Source organism: Herpailurus yagouaroundi, unplaced genomic scaffold, assembly GCF_014898765.1.
Source record: "Herpailurus yagouaroundi ecotype Mexico unplaced genomic scaffold, PumYag 160, whole genome shotgun sequence".
In the NCBI taxonomy this organism is placed as follows: Eukaryota; Metazoa; Chordata; class Mammalia; order Carnivora; family Felidae; genus Herpailurus; species Herpailurus yagouaroundi.
Window position 1 is genome coordinate 25,896,331 of NW_024412401.1, and position 21,672 is coordinate 25,918,002.

General features: G+C 42.7%; 2 protein-coding genes and 1 non-coding gene across 9 annotated transcripts in view; 1 reads left to right on the forward strand and 2 right to left on the reverse strand.

Moving 5' to 3' along the window:
* The window catches only part of INVS (inversin), a 157,327-nt gene extending 141,147 nt beyond the window's left edge, over positions 1-16,180 (forward strand). For 5 of the 7 annotated variants that reach the window (XM_040481817.1, XM_040481819.1, XM_040481820.1 and 2 more), the window contains 4 exons: positions 303-1,020; positions 11,034-11,263; positions 11,998-12,072; positions 15,455-16,180. In XM_040481817.1, coding sequence (XP_040337751.1) covers positions 303-1,020; positions 11,034-11,263; positions 11,998-12,072; positions 15,455-15,606 — 1,175 coding nt within the window. In that variant the 3' untranslated portion in view covers positions 15,607-16,180. Of the gene's footprint in view, positions 1-302; positions 1,021-11,033; positions 11,264-11,894; positions 12,073-15,454 lie in introns of those variants that run through there. The other 2 variants (XM_040481823.1, XM_040481818.1) reach the window with 2 other exon arrangements.
* LOC121035192 (U6 spliceosomal RNA) lies at positions 2,555-2,661 on the reverse strand. The gene has a single exon (XR_005792780.1). It is a non-coding gene; the product is annotated as a U6 spliceosomal RNA (small nuclear RNA).
* A 1,517-nt stretch (positions 16,181-17,697) lies between the features above and the next one.
* The window catches only part of TEX10 (testis expressed 10), a 63,857-nt gene continuing 59,882 nt past the window's right edge, over positions 17,698-21,672 (reverse strand). The window contains exons 14-15 of the mRNA XM_040481826.1: positions 19,395-19,605; positions 17,698-17,923 (exon numbers count right to left, since the gene is read on the reverse strand). Coding sequence (XP_040337760.1) covers positions 17,810-17,923; positions 19,395-19,605 — 325 coding nt within the window. The 3' untranslated portion in view covers positions 17,698-17,809. The remainder of the gene's footprint in view (positions 17,924-19,394; positions 19,606-21,672) is intronic.

Here is a 21,672-nt window from a genome sequence, read left to right on the forward strand (position 1 = left end):
GTCAGCCCAGAGCCCGACGTGGGGCTCAAACTCACAGACCACGAGATCGTGACCTGAGCTGAAGTCGGACGCTCAACCGACTGAGCCACCCAGGCGCCCCAGCATTTGTAGGTTCTTGTAATGGGAAGGATTTCAGGTTATCTAACATTCCATTGCTAGAAATAGAAGTTGAACGGTTTTTTTCTGATTAGAGTCACTACTATCATGGTGAAGCTATCGGACGAGTGTGAGTATTTTATGTGGAAAAATGGGCTAAGTTTGGGACAATAAATATTCTTTCCTTTTTTCCTTATCTCCCCAAGAATCATCCAGAGAACACTCTAAAGGCCGATCTGCCTGTGTCCACTTCAGCCCCAGTAAAGGCAAGGATGGAAACAGGCATCCGGGAGTCTCCTCTGTTGAGAAGTCCGGAGGTGAGACAGTTGGTGAGCGGCGGTGTGACAAGGGGAAAGGCTTCTTGAAGCAGCCCTCCTGTATCAGGGCGGCTGGGCCTGATGAGGAAGGAGAGGACCCCGGTTGGGCAGCTGCAAGCCTTCCACAGCAGGATGGCCACCGGAAGCCCGGCAGGCGGCAGGACCCAGCACCCAAGGCCAGGTGTGCTTCCCAAAAAAGGCGCATTCAAGAGCTCAGAGGAGGAAGGGGCTCCCCGGCTGGTTCTAGCCGGCCTGGCAGTGCCAAGGGGGAGGTGGTCCACGCTGGGCAGCATCCTCTCCACCATCGGACACCAAGAAACAAAGTGACACAGGACAAGCTCGCAGGAGGGATCTACTCAGATTTGCCACAGAGCACAGAGGTGTTGAGGTCGGGAGTCAGGAAGCTGGGAACATCTGCCCTGTCTGAGGACACCCAGCTATCCAAGGAGACTGATCCAGCACCTGGTCCCCTCTCTGGGCAGAGTGTCAATATTGACCTTCTCCCCGTAGAACTGCGGCTGCAGATAATCCAGAGAGAAAGGAGCAGGAAAGAGCTGTTTCGCAAGAAGAACAAGGCGGCCGCGGTCATCCAGCGGGCCTGGAGAAGGTAGAACGATGGGGGTGCCACGAGTCTCTGATTCTGTGGTTGTCCTGATGCTCCTAACATGACACGCCCTGTGCTCAAGTGGCATTTTCTAGTGAATTCCACGTGCTGGCACAAGGCCAATTTTACTGAACCCGCCCATAAAATTCACTCACGTGTAGGTCCTAGTTATTTACATTGGATGAGCTATTTGGAAGATGTTTTTGCCAAGAAAGGTAGGAAGTACCCAGGATAGCCTGGAGTCAAGGAAAAAAGCCTCAGTGTGTAACCAGGAAGCCTGAGTTTCGGGTTTCTGACAAGTTATCTGACCTCGGGCAAATCACGTGGCCTCCCTGACCCTCAGTTTCCTCACCTGTAAAATAGGATTTAGTAATCGCTGCACCCATCCTGTTTATACGGCAGGCTGCTGAGTGAGATAGTGTGCACTTCGTAATTTCTAAAGTACTACCCGTGGAAGATATTTTATTTTTCTTTTTATGTTTTTACTACCCACAAATTAGTCACACCCCAAGTACCTAAGCCAGTGTGCGGTTGAGGGGCTGAGTATTAAACATATTGCAACAACCTGTGAGAGCACCTGCCAAACTCGGAATGTTGGGTAGGTGCTAGGAATAGTGGTGGAGGCTCCCTGAAATACGGAGACAGATCTCTCCAGGCAGGGATCTCTGGAGGACTGGAGGAGTCCTTTGCGACCAGTTTTTCACATATTTCATAGTCTCCTCCATCTATCTGCAGGTCCCACTAGGGCCTAAATCTACATTAGGCCTTAGTAATGACCAGCGTCTGGGGGAGGGCTGGAGCCACTGCCCACAGCTGGGGGTCAGGTGGCCTCCATCGCCAGAGAGGAAGGTTGACGGGGGGAACAAAGCAAGCAAATCACTGCGAGCACAGGTGTGCCGCATGTCAACACCCTTGTCAGGAGATAAAAGGGCAGAGAGACCCTAACGTTGGCAGAGAAAGAGGAGAGAGCGGGAGAGGTTCTTGTGAGATCCAGGGAGAGGCCTCAGGGACTGTGGTGCCAAGGACTGCCTGGCCGGAAGCCGGGCGATCTGCTCCATGCTGGCACGGCCTTTGCTACAGTGGGTCCTCGTGTCCGTTCAAGCTGCTGGTCTTATAAAGTCACCTCCTGTGACTTTACCCTGAACCCCTTTGGTCTCCCAGCCATCCCAGGAAGCCATCACGATAGGGATCAGTGTTCCCATTTTTCAGGCAAGCAAATGGTCTCAGGAAACATGACTTGTCCTGGTGATACAGATCAGGCACTTGAAGCTCGGACTCAAGGGCCTTTCCCATATGTTCTCAGTAAAGGCAGTGTTTGCAGTGGTCAAGATAACGGCAGCGGAGGCCGGCCTCACGCTCCTCACCTTAGAACAGGCTGGGGGAAAAGGGCTGCGTGGATGGTGCTCCCGCTCGTCAAGGTAATGTTGTTACAGGGGGATGTTTTATTACTGTCATTAATACTAGTACTTGGCATTATTAGGCACTTGTGCCAGATGCTGTTCTAAGTAGTTTTATGTGTGTTAACTGTTTTTTTTTTTTAAATATGGAACGCTTCATGAATTTGTGTGTCATCCTCGTGCAGGGGCCACGCTAATCTTCTCTGTGTCGTTCCAATTTTAGTATATGTGCTGCCGAAGCGAGCACTGTGTTAACGGATTTAATCCTTCCCAATAACCGTGTGAGGCACTGTTCTTATCCCCCATTTCACAGATGAGGAAACTGAAGCACAGCGAACTTAACCCACCAAGGTTGCAGAGCTAATAAGAGCTGTACTGGCTTGAAGCGGAGAGAGTCGGACTGTGAAGCCATAGATGGGGATGGTCCTTGCTCTCCCTCCTTGGGGAGTTCTGCCAGGATGTGCACTGGCTACCGTCCCAGAGGAACTTTTTAAGTATTTCCGCTGAAACTTGGGATCGCAACAAGCCAACAAGGTGTACCATATCAGGCCCCACAGCTGCTCCCTAGCTGAAATGCCTTCCAGTCAAGCTGTTTCTTTGACTCCTTTGAAGAGTCAGAAGCTGACAGGTCCTGTCCGTAAGTGTGCATAGCAGCAAATGAGCCTTCAGTCATCCCCCCAGGAACAGTGGGCTCATAGTCTGTAGGCCCATCTGGGGAGGCAATTACACAGGCCCTCTGGCTGCACCATTGTGCAATTCTGAGATGGGACTTTGACTCCCAAAGGGATTGTGGGATGCTGCGCATTGTGGGAAGTCGCATGTCTGGTGACAGTAGAAACAGTCCCATTGATTCTGTTATACTGCCTGTGCATCTTGTTTTAAGTACGGGAGCTCGCAGCATTGTCCTGGAGCAGGGTATGGTGTCTGACACGAAACCTAAGGAGCAACGAGGGGTTGGCACACGCGTGCTCCACAAATGCAGACTGTCGTAGGAGCCATGTTGAGGACGGAGACGGGCAGACTGGGAAACGGGCAGGGGCAGGGCGAGCAGCGTGAACCTTGGGCCCTGAGGCGGTGAGTGAGGCTTAGTCTTAACGTGTGAATCTTATTACCAATCAAGACTTTATTTTCAATGTTGACACTGGATACTGGATGACCTAAGTGAGGCTGGAGAGTTGCTGTGGCTGAGAGCAGTTGTTGTGTTAAACACTTCCGTCTTCATCTGAACATTTGTAAACTACCTTCCTATCAGCTCTTCTCTAGCATGTTGTGAGGTCAGTAAGCAAGGCCGGGCTGGACCATAAGGAGAGCCGTGAACCCTGGGCTGATAGGTATGACTGGGCATCTTAGGACCTCAACAAGAACAGAGGCTGTTACTCTAACCCCTGGCACCATCCTATCATCTGGACAGAGACTCAAAAGTCTGCATTCCGCTATCAATTAGGTGGAAACTGTACACGGTGAAAGCCAACACCTGGGCTTCCCAGTGAGTTTTCTGCCTACAAACCAAAGAAGCCGAACTATGGAGCAGTATTGCCCCATTATCTCCAGCTTTTCTCCATAGTTGGCTTTTTGGAAGTGTGATCTATAGTCTAGTAGAGAGGTGCCTGGTTTGGCATGCTACAGGAAAAAGAAGAGTCATGCAGTTTGAGTGAAATCGGCCTTTAGGGCAAGAGAGAAGTACCTAGTACCTGCGCCTAGTACCACAAAGACTTCTCAGCAGACTTCAGGAAGACGTCATTTCCCATTTGGTGTATGGTAAAATCAGGCATGGGGCCTGTTGCTTTCTGCAGCACCTTATAAGCTCACTAGTAACTCATCAGCTACCAACCCGATAATGAACAGTGATGCAGGTTTCCTTGAGAGGCTCCAAAACAGCTGTGTTCAGTAAGTTTTAGAGTGCATGTGGGATAGACCCCATCAACCCAATGTTAGATGTAAAGACCGCCATCATCCCCATGTCCCATACCTTTCTCCCACTCCAGGCCCCACCCTGCAACAGAATGAACCTAGTAAAATACAGCTCTTACTTTTGCCATCCTTTTTAAAACCCTTTGCCGATGCCCACTAAGTACATAGTACAGATCAAAGTCCTTCGCAGTATTTGGCTGTTAGACCAGACAGCACCGAGTTTGAATGTTGGTCTCTCCTGGCTCTAGCTGTGAGACCTTCTGCAAGTTACTCAGCCTCTTTCCCCACCAGTTTCATTGAGCTGTAACTGACCTACAGCCTTGTATAAGTAGAAGGTGTACAGCATAATGACTTGGCTTACATATATGATTCCTATGAAAAGATTACCACAATAAGTTTAGTTAACATCCATTATCTCAGGGAGATACTTAAATTGTTTTTTTTTCCCCCTTGTGATGAGAACTTTTAGGATTTACTCTCATCAACTTTCATATAGACCATAAAGCAGTGTTAACTATAGTTATCATGTTGTCCATTATATCCCCAGCACTTATTTATCTCATAACTGTAAGTGTGTATCTTTTGGATCATCTACACCCAGTTCCTCCTTCCCTCACCCCTTGGCTCTGGTAACCACAAATTTGATCTTTTAAGATTACACGTAAGAGTAAAACCATACAGTATTTCTTTCTGACTTCACTTAGCATAATGCCCTCAAGGGCCATCCGTGTTGCCACAAATGGCAGCATTTCCTTCTTTTTATGGCTGAATAATATTCTACTGTATATATACACCACCATTTCTTTATTGATTCACCCATGGGTGGACACTTCCATGTCTTGCCTATTGTAAATAATGCTAATGTGAACGTGGAGATGCAGGTATCTCAACAGTTTTTCATCTCCTTCTATATAAATCCCCAGAAGTGAAATTGATGCATCATATGGTAGCTCTATTTTTAACTCTTTGAGGGAAATCCATACTGCTTTCCATAGTGGCCAAACCAATTTACTGTCCCATCAGCAGTGCACAAGACTTCCATTTTCTGCACACCCTCACCAACATTTGTTACCTCTTGTCTTTTGATAATTGCCATCCTAACAGACATGATGTGGTATATCATTGTGATTTTGATTTGTATTTCCCCTATTATTAATGATGTTGAGCACCTTCTTGTGTACCTGTTGTCCATTCATGTATCTTCTTTGGAAAAATGTCTAGTCAGGTCCTTTGCCCATTTTTATCAATGGATTATTTGGGGTTTTTTGCTATTTAGTTGTAGGAGTTCCTTATATATTTTAGATAATAACCTCTTATCAGATACATGAGTTGTAAATGTTTTTCCTCTTCCATAGTTGTCTTTTAATTTTGTTGATTATTTTGCTGTGCTGAATCTTTTTACTTTGTAGCCCCGCTTGTTTGTTTGTGCTTTCAGTGTCCTATCCAAAACAAACAAACAAAAACAAAACAAATCTGGCAACGTATCTGTCAAGGAGCTTTTTTCCTGGGTTTTCTTTTAGGAATTTCTGGTCTTACATTTAAGGCTTTTTAATCCATATCAAGTCTATTTTTGTGAGTGGTGTAAGATAGGGATCTAGTTTCATTCTTTTACGTGTGAATATCCAGTTTTTCCAGCACCATCTATAAAACAAATGGTCTTTCCTCCATGGAGTGTGCTTAGCTCCCTTGTCAAATATAATTGAGCATATACGCACGGGTTTATTTCTGGGATTTTAGTTCTCTTCCATTGGTCTATGCATCTATTTTTATGCTGGTACCATACTGTTTTGATTACTATGAGTTTATAATAAAGCTTGAAATCAGGAAGTATGATACTTCTCTCTTTGTTCTTCTTTCTCAGGATTGCTTTGGCTATTTGGGTACTTTTATGGTTCCATATAAATTTTATAATTGTTTTTCCTACTTCTATAAAAAATGCCACTGCAATCTTAATAGGGATTTCACTGAATCTATAGATGACTTTGGGTACTATGGATGTTACAATATTCCTGCAATCCGAGAAGACAATTTATTTCATCAGTGTTTTGTAGTTTTCAGTAGAGATCTTTCACTTCTTCAGTTGAATTTATTCCTATCTTACTGTTTTTGGTGCTGTTGTAAATGGGGGTCATTTTATTAGTTTTGCAGATAATTTTTTAGTGTATGGAAATGTCACTTATTTTTGTATGTTAACTTTGTATCCTACAACTCTACTGAATTTGTTCATTAGCTCTAACACTTTCTGGAGTCCTGAAGTTTTTCTATATGTAAAATCATCTGCAAATAGAGACAGAGTCACTTCTTCCTTTCTTTATGTGATGCCTTTTATTTCTTTTTCTTGCCTGACTGCTCTAGCTAGGACTTCCAGTACTGTGTTGAATAGGAGTTGTGAGTGGGCACCCTGGTCTTGTTCCTATTCTCAGAGGAAAAGTTCTCAACTTTTCACCACTGATGTTAACTGTGGACTTGTCATGTTGCCGTTATTATGTAGAGGTACATTTCTTATATACCTAATTTGTTAAATTTTTACCACGAACAGATGTCAAATTTTGTAAAAATGCTTTTTTCTGCTTCTATTGTGATAATCGTATGATTTTATTAACGTGACGTAGAACATTGACTATATATTTTGTTTCTTCTTGATTCAGTCTTACAGGTTTCTAATAACTTCCATTACTTCTAGGTTGTCCAGTTTGTCATATAGCATCTTATGGTTGTTCCAGTTCATAGTAGTATCTTATGGTCCTTTGCCTTTCTATTGGGGATCAGTTGTAATGTCTCCTTTTTTAATCATAATTTTGATTTGGATCATCTCTCTTTTTGCCTTGGTTAGTCTAGCTAAAGTTTGTCAATTTTGTTTCTTTTCAAAGAACCAAGTCTTAGTTTTGTTAATCTTCTGCTGTTTTCCTGCTCTTATTTCTGCTCTAATCTTTATTATTTCCTTCCTTCTGCTAACTTTGGACTTAGTTTGTTCTTTTCCTACTTTCTTAAAGAGTAGGTTATCAGATCTTTCTTGATTCTTAATGTAGGCATTTATTACTCTGAACTTCCCTCTTAAAACTGTTGTTGCTGCATTCTATAAGTTTTGATGTGTTGTATTTCATTTTGGTCTCAAGATACTTTGTTTTCCTTTTATTCATTCTTTGATCCATTGGTTGCTCAGGAAAAATGTTAACTTCCATTTATTTGTGAATTTCCCAGTTTTCCTAGAATTGATTTCTAGTTTCATGCCATTGTAGTTATGGTTACTTTTATTACCTTTTTTAACGTTTTTTTAAGTTTACTTTGAGAGAGGTTGAGAGATCACAAGCAGGGGAGGGTCAGAGAGAGGGAGAAAGAGAATCCCAAGGAGGATCCATGTTGTTAGCACAGAGCTGGATGCAGGCCTCTATCTCACAAACCATGAGATCATAACCTGAGCTGAAATCAAGAGTCAGACACTTAACTGACTAAGCCACCCAGGTGCCCCTGAAGTTTTTAAACTTTTAAAAGTACATAATGCACAACCATTATATTACAAATTCTAATTTTGACTATATGTTTACTATTACCAGTGAGTTTTAGGCTACCTTAAGTATTTATGATGTTAACCAGCATCCTTTTACTTTCAAAGAATTCCCGTTAGCATTTCTTACAAGGAAGGTCTAGTAAGATTATGAGCTACTTCGGTTTTAGTTTGTTTTTTCTCTCTTTCATTTCTAAAGGACAGTTTTGCCAACTATAGAATTCTTGACAGTTTTTTCCTTTAATATTTTGAATATATCATCCTATTCTCTCCTGGCCTGAAAATTTTTTGTTGAGAAGTGCATTCATAGTTATATATAATTTTTCTTTTGCTTATTTCAACATTAGACTCATGACAATATAGTGTGTCTCAATATAGTGTGTCTCAGCTTCATGGATCTCAATGTCCATTTCTCTCTCCAAGTTTGAGAAACTTTCAGCTATTACTGCCCTAAATATATTTTCTGTCCCATTCTTTTTCTCTTCTCAAATTCCCATAATGCAATTCATTTTAGCATGTCCTATATAAGTCCCATATACCTTCTTCACTTTTTCATTCTTTTCTCCTTCGCTCCTCTGACTACATAATTTTAAATCCCGTTTTCTAGGTCACAGATTCTTTCTTCTACATGGTCGAGTCTGATTTTCAAGTTCTCTATTGAATTCTTCAGTTCAGACGTTGTATTTTTCAGCTCTAGGATTTCTTTTTCTGCACCACCCCCATTTTTCTTTGTTGAATTTCTTTTTGTTCATGCATTATTTTGCTAATTTTATTTAGTTGTCTGTGCATTCTTGTAATTCACTAAACTTTTTTAAAGAATTCTGAATTGTTTGTAGAACAGTTTACAGATCTCCATGTCCTTTTTTAAAAATTTTAATGTTGTCTTTTTGAGAGAGAGCACACGTGCATGCACAGGTGGGGGAGGGGCAGAGTGGGAGGGAGACACAGAATATGAAGCAGGCTCCAGGCTCTGCACTGTCGGCACAAAGCCTGGTATGCGGCTCGAACTCACGAACCACGAGATCATGACCTAAGCCAAAGTCAGATCTTTAACCAAGTGAGCCACCCAGGTGCCCCTTGCAGATCTCTATTTTAGGGTCAGTTACCAGAACTTTATTAGTTTCCTTTGGCATGGTCATGTTTACCTGATTCTTTTGTGATTCCTAATTTCTGATGCTGCTATCTCAACATTTGAAGAAGTGGTCTACTCTTCCATACTTCATAGGTTTGCTTTAACCAAGAGTTCTTCACCAGGCAGCTCAGTTTGGGTTTCTGGACATGTCTACTAGTAACATTCTTGGGCAGATGAAGGTTGCTTTTAAGGCCATCTGTTTTTGGGCAGGGCAAGCTCTGAGGTTGGGGTGGGGCAAGGGGTGGGGTGTGCTGCTAGCTGGGAATAGTTGAATAGGACTGCTGAGTTGGTTCTCTGCCCAAGCAAGGCTTTAGGATGGGCTCTGCAGGTGCCTGGGTTTTCTAGTCAGGCTTACTAGTAGGTGGGGCTATGAAGTCACTTCCCTGAACTGACAGAGCAGCAGGACAGGCCATAAGGCCTGCACAGGTTGTTTGGGGACTCAAGTCAGACAAGATTGTGCATGGAGTTTCCTGGCCAGGTGGGGCCACCAGTTTTGCAGTGCAGACAGGGATAGTACCAGGTTGTGCTTTCTCTTCAAGTGCCACTATAACAAGGTCTTTGGATGGGCTACACAGCTTCCTGTGTGATCTGGCTAGGTTTCCTGGTCAGATGGGCTGAAGGCTCTATTCAGCAATGGCTAGGGCTATGAATCACTTTCCCTGTTCATGGAGAGCATGAGAACCAGCTCCAAGGCCTAAAGTTTTGTGGCTGACTCAAGCTGACCTGCACCCCAAGGTCCCTGGCTATACAGGGCCACGGTTTTTGCTTTGCAGATAACCAGCTCTACCTGCTATACCTCTCCAGGTGGTCTGTCCAGGCTTTGGTCAGGCAGGGCCAGGAGCAACACTCATGTGTGGGCCAGGTTATGCCTCAGCTCCCCTGCCTGAGTTGAAGCAGACCAGACTTCCAGCGGTGACAAGTCTCTTTAAGAACCACTCAGGCACCCTGCTGAGTTCCCTGGTCAGACCGCACCTCTGTTTTGGCTCTGCAGATGAGCAAAATTAAAGATTGGGACTACTACTTGCACACTGCAGGTAGGAACTTGGTCTGCAAAGACCCACATACTGGTTGTTGCAAGCCCCTACCTTCCCCATCACAGACTCCCAGTGGCCAAGTCCCACAGATTCCCTGGCAATCCCCATGGGATGAGACCACAGTGGGGGCTCCCAAGAAGTGACCTACAATGCTGGGGGTGCTGGATTCCACCCTGGGTTCCTTTTTCCCATTTGAGGAACCATAGGCTAAAGTCATTTTGGTGCGGTGTTACACCAGCCTGATGGAGGGGCAGTGCAGTCTGCATGTAGCTGTTCCTCATATACCATTGTAGTCTGTCTTGGCCCCTGTGGTGCATGGTCTCTCCCATGTTCTAGGACTTTCCCAGTGGTGTCTTATCCGTGAATAGTTGTTAGTTGTTTTGGTAAAGGGAATAAGGAACAACCTATGTTGTCATCCTGGTGTGATGTGCCATCTACTCAGCCCTGTCTACTTGATGGATTTTCACCTTAATCGTGAGGAATGTGCCTGACATGTAACAGGCTCTGAACAAATGTTGGCTCCTTCCAGTGTAGCCTAGCCTTCCATCCTTCTTCACAAAATACACAATGCTTCGTACACCTCTCATTACTTTCCTGGCACAAATGTCCATATCTCCACTTACGCCAGTTCTGCCTAGAGTACCCTTCTCTGCCCAGTAAGCTCCTATGCATCCTTTAAAGCCCAGCACAAGTATCAGCCTTATAAGGCCTTACCAGACCACCAGGAATTATCAGTCTCACATGATCTCATGCAATCTAGCTCCTCAGTTTTACATAGTACTTCTCATTTATTTACACATTAGCCCAACCCACCCTGAGGGCAGATTCATCTGATTCCTAGTTCAGGAACTGTTTGATTTTAAAAAATAATGATTTTTTTTCAACATTAAACCTACTGCCACTGTAAATTAGGAATGGGAGCTTAAATGAATCTCCCAGTTCAGCAAACTATACCTATAGCTTCTAGGAACCCTAAGGAAACTTTGTTTTCTCAGTACTGTGATCTTAAAGTCTCTCCTCTCTTCTGACCTCACCAGCTACCAGCTTAGGAAGCACCTGTCCCACCTTCTGCACATGAAGCAGCTTGGAACCAGAGATGTGGACAGATGGAACCGAGAGTGCCTGGCATTGCTGCTCCAAGTTTGGAGGAAAGAACTGGAACTAACCCCCCCAAAGACCACTGCAGTAAGCAGGACCACGAAGAGTCCATCCAAGGGCAGCTCAGGCACAAAGTCCACCAGACACTTAGTACTCAAGCAAATCTACGGTAAATGTCCTTCTGGGCACGTTGTAGTTGACAACAAGCACCCCCAGAGTGTTGCATCAGAATCTGAAATGGGATTTAATTACACTGGGCAAACCTCCATTCAGATAGGAACTTGACTTCCAAGAACCAAGAGAATTTTCAACACACATTTAATGCCTCCCCTCCAGCAATTCTAGCTCGGAACTGGTTTGATGATGCGTTCTGGCATCTCAATCAAGAGGTCTTCTGCTGGCCTTCATTACCCTTTAAACCCCTCCAGACCACTGCTTGGGTCCTCCCCTTATATTACCCATTTGGAGGGCTCCAGAAGCAGGAACACCTTGCCTGCCTCACTTTGACCTTCCTTATGCTAAAATAGTACAGGGCTGCCCATCTGTGGGAATGCCCCAGACCCACGCACAATAGTAAATACTTGCTCAGCAGATGAATTGCTTTAAATTGGGACATTTTCAGCTCTGGAAAGAACCCATTCAAATAAACTCAGCAGAGAAGAGGCCTAGATAGCTCCCCAAAAGAAAAAAGTTGAGCCAAGGCACTTGAGAAATAGATCTGCAGCCCAGGCAGCAAAATCTCAGGACTTTACTCTGGGCCTACATGGTATTTCCACACCATACCTAATTTCTCTTGGCAGATATCAACAAGCTCAAGCCTTTACCTCAAAAAGGAACTTAGAACTTGGTGAGGCCACAGCTAACCTTGGTCAGAGAGGAATAGTCACTGTTGGTTGATTTCAGGTTGTTCTCAAGAAGGGAAAGTTCCTCATCCCACAAGATCTCCCAAAGCCCATCCTGTGCTGCATCTCAATTCAGGTAAGGTAGCCACTGCCCTGGCAAAGCAGATTGGGAAGACAATGTGGGGAAGCATTTGCCTTTTTTGTTTCATCCTCAAAGATGGAAGACAGGAGGACAGAGATTGCTAGGAATTTCCAATGGTCATTTCCTTTGAGGTGTACATGTTTTTCATTCCCCTTTCGTGGAATTATTACTGCAATCAACATGCCTCCCTAACAGGCAAGTTATTTTCACAACCACAAGTTATTGTTAACATTACCTCCAGTAGAGACAATAAATGGTACTTTTACATACTTGTTCACATGAAGGGGGGACAATGAAAATACTGTCATTCTTCAAAGTAATACCTTGGGAATTCTTGTTCTGTATTGATTTCACATTAAGATTCTTCATCTCCTTCCCAAACTTGAGAGGTTCCTTAACCACAAATTCTGGCCTTTGCCTTTCACGGCCCATGAAGGGGACATGTACTATCTAATAACACGTCCTGCTCAGGCTTCACCGTGCACAATTTCACTCATGCTCAGGGAACTTTCTTTTCAGCCACAAGACAAGAGTATTTTACTCTGGGCCCCCTTCATTCACACCAGCATTAAATCTGGGTGATAAGTTCAGTGCTGTCAGCAGTTAATGCCAGATCCAGTGTTGTTCATGGGTGGCCATGGCAACACGCTCCCCCCACCCCACCCTTGCTGATCCAGTCATCCTGCAGGAATAGAGTGCAGCTGGAAGGTGAACAATGACTGTCAGCGTGAACTTTAACATTCATTTAGTTTTTGATTGGGGGGGGGGGGGAGAACCTGGAGGTAGGGGGCAGTGTAATTACTGCCCAATCTTTAATATGGGTTGGCCAACTCATGTAATATAGGCAGGCTGATCAGGGAGTAGCGGATAGGGTAGTTACAACTGTGGGCCTTAATTCCTTTGAAACTTTCCATGTTTAAAAAAAAAAAAAAGCTTTTGTTCTACTTGAATGAATTGAAAATTAGTTTCAAAAACAATGGTCAGACAGAACTACCAGAAAAGTAGCATTTAAATAAAACATTTTTTTTTACTTAGTCCTGGGTTTTTCTCTTGAGACAATCAGAAATCATAAAAATGAGGTGTTTAGAAACACAAAAGGTTTTTAGTCAAAGGGTTCACAGTTAAGGGACGAATAAACAAACTCAAATATACTTAGTGGTTTTTTGGGATTTCATATGAACAAGTAGCTTGTTTGTCCTACACATGTAATTCTAAGTGGCTTGAAAACCGACAAGGTCTTAAGAGAATCTTTTCCTAACCCTAAATGGGGGAACACAAGGTTTTGTTAAGTCTACACATGTACATTAAGGCACTATCCAGTGAGCTGATTATCAAAGCTGCTAATTAGTGTAGCTGGAGCCCATATATGTTTCATACAGAAAGCATCTATAAATAGTTTCCATGGAAATGGGCATCTGTGATTCCACATTGCAGAAATTTGTGTGTGTCAGTTGTGCCCAACTGAACCAAAAAGAGAACATTAATTTTGGTCTTCTCCATGAATAAAAATGTTAGTTCATTTTTTTTGCTTTGAGAATTCCATGGGGTTTAGGATCTTCTGATTTGCTCACTGTCCTATTCACTTTTAGGAAATTATTTGGCACATAGTAGGTGCTCAAATACTTAAGCAAGGATTGTTGCTCCCAACTTCCAGCATAGGAGAGGCTTTAGTAGTGCCTTTACCTCTTTAAAGAGGAAGCAGAAAGTGAGCTGGATATAGCAAAGTATATAGCCTCCTTGGCCTGTGTTTCTCTACATGCATTTGGGAGACTCCACAATCCCTGTTTTCTCTAGTCCTTCAACAGCAACCCCCGTATACCACCCACAAAATAGCAGCATAGTATTGGTCAGAGAGCATATACATAGAACTTATATATGTATATAAATATATAACCTCCAGGGTGCACCTGGGTGGCTCAGTCAGTTAAGCATCTGACTCTGGATTTTGGCTCAAGTCATGATCTCATGGTAGTGAGATCAAGCCCTGTGTTAAGCTCTGTGATGAGCATGGAAGCCTGCTTGTGTTTTTTTCTTTTTTTTCCCCCCCCCCCCCCCCCGCCCCAACCACTCCCTTCTGCCTCTCTCCCTTGCTTGGGCTCACACTCCTAAATTTGGGAGCCCTTCTTTTTAAATATAAAAGAACTACCTTTAAAAAGCCCATTCCAATGAATGGAATAACCATGGCTCAAGTGATTACTACTAATGATAACCCCTTTGTATGAATGCAGAATATTCCTGCCCATCTACAGATGGGTATACAGATAACTCAAGACTTGATACAGTAAAGGCAGCCAAAACAGAATTCAGTATCAGTAGTTCACTTTAAATAACCATAATAAAACCAGGAGAGAAAAAGTAAGACATGTTTGTAACTTTCTGAAACTATTCACCTCTCATGTTTGCTCCTTTGCTCCACAGAGAGAGGAAAAACAGAACAATTTGGCCTCAGCAAGAGGGTTGAATACATCACTGTTTTCCAACTGTGACATCTTAAAAGTTTTCATCCTATAAGTAACTTCAAAGTCATAAAAAGGCCTAAAAATACCCATTTCAAGGTTGATATGCCTATCAGTCTGTCATCCTTGAAGATAGTAAATTTTCAAATGAAATGGCTTTCTAGAATGTACTATATAGCCTAGTGTGTGGTACATGGCAAGTTGAGAAATACGTGTGTATATGTGTTTGTGTTATGTATGACCTACATAAAGAAAGCTATACCAGTTATTCTAGACAGACTGAAGACCTAGGTCCCAGTCCCAGCTCAAGTACCTGGCCTCTCCCAGTCAAGGTTCTTCAAGAGCTGTCAGGTATCAGGGCACCTGGGTGGAAGTGTCCAACTTCGGCTCAGGTCACTGCCTCATGGTTCAGGAGTCCAAGCTCTGAGTCAGTCTCTGCACTGATAGTGCAGAGCCTGCTTGGGATTCTCTCTCTTCCTCTCTCTGCACCTTCCCCACTTGTGCTCTCGCTCTCAATCTTTAAAAATGTCCTATATATGGGGCGCCTGGGTGGCGCAGTCGGTTAAGCATCCGACTTCAGCCAGGTCACAATCTCGCAGTCCATGAGTTCGAGCCCCGCGTCGGGCTCTGGGGTTCTGTGTCTCCCTCTCTTTCTGCCCCTCCCCAGTTCATGCTCTGTCTCTCTCTGTCCCAAAAATAAATAAACGTTGAAAAAAATAAATTTAAAAAAATTTAAAAATGTCCTGTATCTTCGAGGATGATGTAAAATGCAAGGTTGGTAAGTCACCTGTCTCTACAACAAACTGGCTGTCACCTTCCTAGCTCCCTGGATAGTCCATATCTAAGCCCTTTACCTCACCAGCAATGAACTTTTCAGTATTAAAAATAACAAATATCTCTCTGGTATTTGCTTTTAACAGTGAGCAACTTGCAGTGTATACACCTCCTTGAGAATAGTGGAAGATCAAAGAATTTTTCTTATAACCTGCAATCAGCTACTCAATCAAAAACCAAAACAAAGCTTCGACCACCTGTGGAGGAAGACCGTGTCCGGGGGAACTGGAATAGCTAGTGCAGAGTTCTAATTCTCTGCTGATTAACTTTTCCATCTTGAGAAAACTTTAATATTCATGCCTCAAGCCTTATTAGCCTGAAAACATGGTAACAACTGAATGACAATGTCAGGATGTTTTCTTTCTGCTCTTATACAGCACTGTTAGCCTGTGCTACAACCACCACAGTAGACTATACCCGTGCAAAACTTCCTAGCTGTCTGCCCTCACTTCAGTCAGTACAGCTATAAAGTAGAACACATAATTAACAGTAACGTCTAAGCCAAACTAAGAACATGAGCGCTAACATGAGATTTCTGCCAGCCAGCTGATGCAAGCCTGGTTTTTTGGCTCCAGGGAAGAACCTACATGAGAGGGGGAAGAGCCTGTCCTATAGCTGCCATTTTTATCAGTTGGACCAGACCATTCATGCATAACCTACCAATTCACTTGTATTTTCTGCCTGACCTATAGGTGAGCAAGCTTGTCAAAATGCCATTCCTATTGGCAGGGAAAACTGCTAAACCTACATACATTCAAGCTATAAGAACACCTGGCATAAATTTCAGTGGTTATGGGCTTTTTCACATTTTTTAAAAAGTTTTATTTATATTTGGGGTGCCTGGGTGGCTCAGTCGATTAAACATCCAACTTCAGCTCAGGTCATGAACTCATGGTTCATGGGTTCGAGCCCCCTGTTCTGATAGCTCAGAGCCTGGAGCCTGCTTTGGATTCTGTGTCTCCCTCTCTCTTTTCCTCCCCTTTGGATTCTCTCTCTCTCTTCTCAAAAATAAAAAAAAATTGTTTTTGAGAGAGAGCGTAAGCAGGAAAAGGGGTGGGAGTGGAGTGGGAGGAAGGGACAGAGGACTGGAAGCAGGATCTGCGCAGACAGCAAGCTTGATTCGGGGCTCAACCTCACAAGCTCCAAGATCATGACCTTAGCCGAAGTCGGATACTCAACCAACTGAGCCACCCAAGTGCCCCAGTTTTTTCACATTTTTAAGAGCAAAGCTACCATAGGAATGTAGACAGAAGGCATAAACAGTGGCATGTTAGGCCCAAATATTTGTAGTAGGAGCATTTCCATTTTCTTAAGATTATTGCCACCCGTCCTGACAGGTAGAGATAAGCAGCAATAAAGTGTTACCTTGATTTTTGTTACAATTTGCTAATTATTTCATAATTCTGAAAATAGTTAATCCTTGAACAACCAGGTTTGTGTGGGTCCTCTTAACATGGATTTTTTTCCAATAAATGTATATAGTATCAATAAATATAGCCATGGTACTGCAAATGTGTTCTTTTCTCTAGCTTGCTTTATTATAAGAATTGCGTATATAATATGTATACAAAATAGGTGTAGAGGTGCCTGGGTGGCTCAGTTGGTTAAGCGTCTGAGTCTTGACTTCAGCTCAGGTCATGATCTCCCAGTCATGAGATTGAGCCTCGTGTTGGGCTCCACGCTGAGCGTGGAGCATGCTTAGAAGATTCTCTCTCTCCCTCTTCCCTTTCCCCGCTCTCACTCAGAAAAAAATATGTGTAAATTGATTATCAGTAAGGCCTCTGGTCAACAGGCTATTAGTAGTTAAATTTTGGGGTAGTCAAATGTTATACATGGATTTTTTGACTGGGGGTGTGGGTGTCAGCATAAATCACTATATATGGCTTATAATTTTAAAAGAATTATAATGGTCATTAGTAGAAAGTAATTTTGAAAGAAGAATTATCTAAATCAAACCAAGTACCATTTGAGGAAAACCTCAAACAACCGTAGTACTATCTTGAAATCTTGCTCCTGCAGAAGGAGCTAGAAAACCTCTGTAAATAACAGAACTCCACAGTGAGGAGCTGAATGTCATGATGGATAAAGGCAACCATTCCCAAATAAAAAATTGGTTTCTGTTGCTGTGTGAATGAACTAGAACTGAGACCACAAAGATTCGTTCTTGGTAAATAACAGAAGGTACTGTATCATTCCATATTTTGTAAATATTTAGTTTCTATGAAATGCAAAATACTCTACCCACCTGTGACCAAGTATAATGTCCTGGTCCAAGAAGCCAGCCTGTGTTATTTTCCTACCTTAATGCAAAGGAAGGTTCATAAACAGCTTCTTTAAAAGTTCAGCTTTAATGACAAACATTACATCAGTTTCTCTTCAAAATTAGATAGACGTGAATAAACAATTTCAAACAGGAGGTACCATGGTGCCTCTTATTGTACTCAATACACTGTACTCAATGCAGTGGGCCCCTGGGGATGCCCAGTGATATACACATTGAAGCAATAATGTAAGTCTGTGAGCCACTGTTCTTGAATACTTCCAGTCTTCAATGTCTGCAGAGAAAAACAAAAGTAATTTGAGAATTATATCAAAGTTGTTATGCTACCTGACAGTATTTTTCAGGCCCAAACGAGATCTCAGAACCACCGCAATCCTATCTCCTACATTTATCAATCACCACAGGATATTTGTTAATTGGGCATTACCACAGGTAGTGAAAATTCCCGGGTACAACCTCAAGTACAAGTGCTACCAGTTTCTCGTTTCATCTGTTCCTTCTCAAATATTGCCAGGAACTAATGACATTTCACCATCAACCATCTCCACACTCTGGACTTCCCTTGGTATGCTCGAGTCTCACAATCTTTGCATTAACATCAACTGAGAATAATTCTGCAAGGCCGACTGACAATCTGTCATTCTCTTCCTTATAGAGGTGAGCTGATTCTCTAACCTCTAAACAATCCAAATTCTTGCCTTTTCTTCCCTTCTATTTCTGAATTATTCTGCTGCTTCTTTCATTATTTCTACAAGCCTACTGAGAATATTCAGAACGTGAACTTGTGTTATATACACATATAAGCTCTATTACTCTGAAGTACTACTACAGGTATCAACTAATAAACCCCCAAATACCTATAGAAAAAACCTCTAACTCTTCCAAACCAAAAACACCAAAAGAATCCTAGACAGAGCTGCCCCTGCAAAACAGATACAGATGAATGCAGAACCAGCCATTACACAAAGCAGAAGCCTGCAATTTCTTAACTTCCTCGTATTCTCCAGTGAACTAAGTGACTAGGAACTGGCCGTAAGCCTATTCCTGCTAAATGTTTTCAGTGACAACTAACATTTGTTGAGCACTTAATGTCAGTTTCACTAAAAACTTTACCTGAATGATCTCACTTTATGGTTACCAAAACTCAATGAAGTTGCTATTCCTACAGCTAAGTAAAACAACTTAGCTTAGGGGCCCCTGGGTGGCTCAGTCGGTTGCACGTCGGGCTTTGGCTCTGGTCACGATCTCACAGTTCTTGAGTTCAAGCCCCGCGTCGGGCTCTGTGCTGACAGCTCTGAGCCTGGAGCCTGCTTCAGATTCTGTGTCCCCCTCTCTCTGCCCCACCCCTGCTTGTGCTCTTTCAAAAATGAATAAACATCAAAAAAAAATTTTTTTTAACAACTCAGGTTTAAAAACATGCTGAATAAGCACAGTTAATCAAGAGTCTGTACCAGAATCCTGGTAGGAGTGATTCTGATGCTCTGTACCTTTTCTAAGCTGCCTGCCTGTGACCAATTCAATTTGAATATTTTAAGCCTTTTATTACTGACTCTGGATCAAAGACCTCCCTCTGGCTAAGTGACAGGTGCTAGTCAGCAGGGGAAAACCTGGGAAATCACCACAGTGGGCTTCATTCCAGGAGTCAGTCAATGCACTGGAGGCCTAGCCTCCCCAGAGAACCCCACCCATGCCCTCCTCATGAATCCCTTTTCTAGTAATAATACAAAGCCCTGTTCCATGCTTACCGTGATATTCTTGATGATCTGCTGCACCAAGATGGCATTGGTTAACATATGAGTCCTGAGGGGTGCATGCTGAAGCAGCAGGCGAAGCAGCTGGCCCACAACAGGCAGCTCCTCAGGTCCAGCTCTGTTCACCCGCAGGCTCTGCAGCATCAACCTGAGGACTCGAGGCAGGAGAGCCAGGATGGAGACACAGACCCCCCACAGCTTGTCCCTACAGTAACAGACAAAAATGAGCCAGTGAGCCAACACACACAGAAGTACCCTTTCTGTATTTTCCAAAACTGAAAATGTCCTTTTAAGAAATGTGGTGTTTTCTGATAAAACCCCACAAATCAAAACTAACAACTGGGTTTCGTCACAGCTGAATAAGCAAATCCAATGAAGAATCAGCTGTTCTCCCCTACTCGGTAAGTTCCAGGAAGCCTAGCAATCAACACTTTCCTGGGCTTACCAGGACATTCTTAAAGCTCTGGTGATCATATATAACACAGAATTAGCCAAAGAACACAATAATCTACATATGCATACTGTTTTCTACCACTGAACATTATTCAACTATCATACCATCAAAAATCCCACTGGTAAAATCAGAATATCCCACTGGTAGAAAGAAAAAAAACTTGGGATGCCTGGCTCAGTCAGTAGGGCATGTGACTCTTGATCTTGGGGTCATGAATTCAAGCCCCACTTTGAAAGTAGTTTATTTAAAAACAAAAACAAACTTCATGAAATTTTAATGCTGTGCCCTGGATTCTGAGCCTCTTCAATGTTTTAAACAGGACAGATATGCAGAGAAAGATGTATTCGCAAGGAACCAAAATGGATTTCAGAAAAGAAGCCAGTCAGTGGACTGCTACCATGTTACTAGATTATGAAAGGCCAGAAACGGTAAATCCTAATTTTAGTAAGCACCATTCCCTTGGTTTCACTATAGGGCAGAACAAAAACGTTTTATGATGAAGGTAAATGGACTTGTAGCCAACCACATTAAATGGAGCAATACCCTTTGGACAAAGAATCCAGTGACTGCTAAAGGCTCTGACCTTAGTCTGTTATAGTTTTCGTATTAGGAGTGGTCCCCAGATCCTTCAAAGAGAATCTGACTACCTTTAGATGTGGAAGCAGCAACCCTTTCACAATCTGATCAACCTCCCCAACTCCATCATGCAGCATCTCTATCAAAGGTGGATACTGACTCCATTCTAAGCCAACCAGATCCTCTTTTTGGAGACTTTATTTGGAGTATTGACTCATGCACAGCCAGGCTAGGATAGCCACGTACAAGGAGAAAAAAGCCAGTCTGCAGACAGCTAATAATGAGGCAAAGGCACAGAGATAAAGACTACACAATCCAGAAGAAAAAGTAGAGAAAACCACTTTGGTTCCTGATGGGTTTCAATTCCTGCCTCCAAAATTCCTAGCCCTTGGGTTTTATTTTATGAGTTACTCCTGTAATGACCCAATATATTCATTGTATACTTTAACTTGAGTGGACTGCTGATCAAAACTGTGCTAAAAAGGCTCATGGATTCTACATAATACTAAATATAAGTACAGTGAATGGATCAATAAAGTTTAGTATTCCACCTTCACACAACACAATTAAAGAAAACTGTCAAGCCAAAGAGAAATACAAGAGACCTGGGTACCACAAGCAACAGAAGAAATACCGTACAAACAGCCATTCCTAGGTTTTCCTAAGAGTGTATATATGTGTGTGTGTGTGTGTATGTGTGTATATATTTATATATATAATTATATATTATATAAATATTAATATTGGTTATGTTACATAATTGTTAATTGCCGATTATATTAATATATATAATTACATATATTACATATGAATATTTATATGTGTATGTGTGTGTATATATATACATATTTATATGTGTATATATGTGTGTGTATGTGTGTGTGTGTGTGTGTGTGTGTGTGTGTGTGTGTGTATAAAAGATCTTTGACAGCAAAACTGGTAAGTTGGGGTACATTCACATGACAAAATACTGTAGAGCACCTGTACTGCAGCCAGTTGTGCTCAGAGCCCATATTTGTAAATAGTTTTATTGAAACGCAGTCACATGCATTCATTTACATGTAATCTGTTGCTGCTTTTGTGTTACCAGGGCAGTGTTGAACAGCTCTGACAAGAGACTTACTGGCACGAAAAACCTAAAATATTTTATTATCTGAGTCTTTACAGAAAAGTTTGCTTAGCCCTGGTATGGAGAAACAAAAATGAAATCAGTTTTTCAATCAACATGAATGACAACAATGG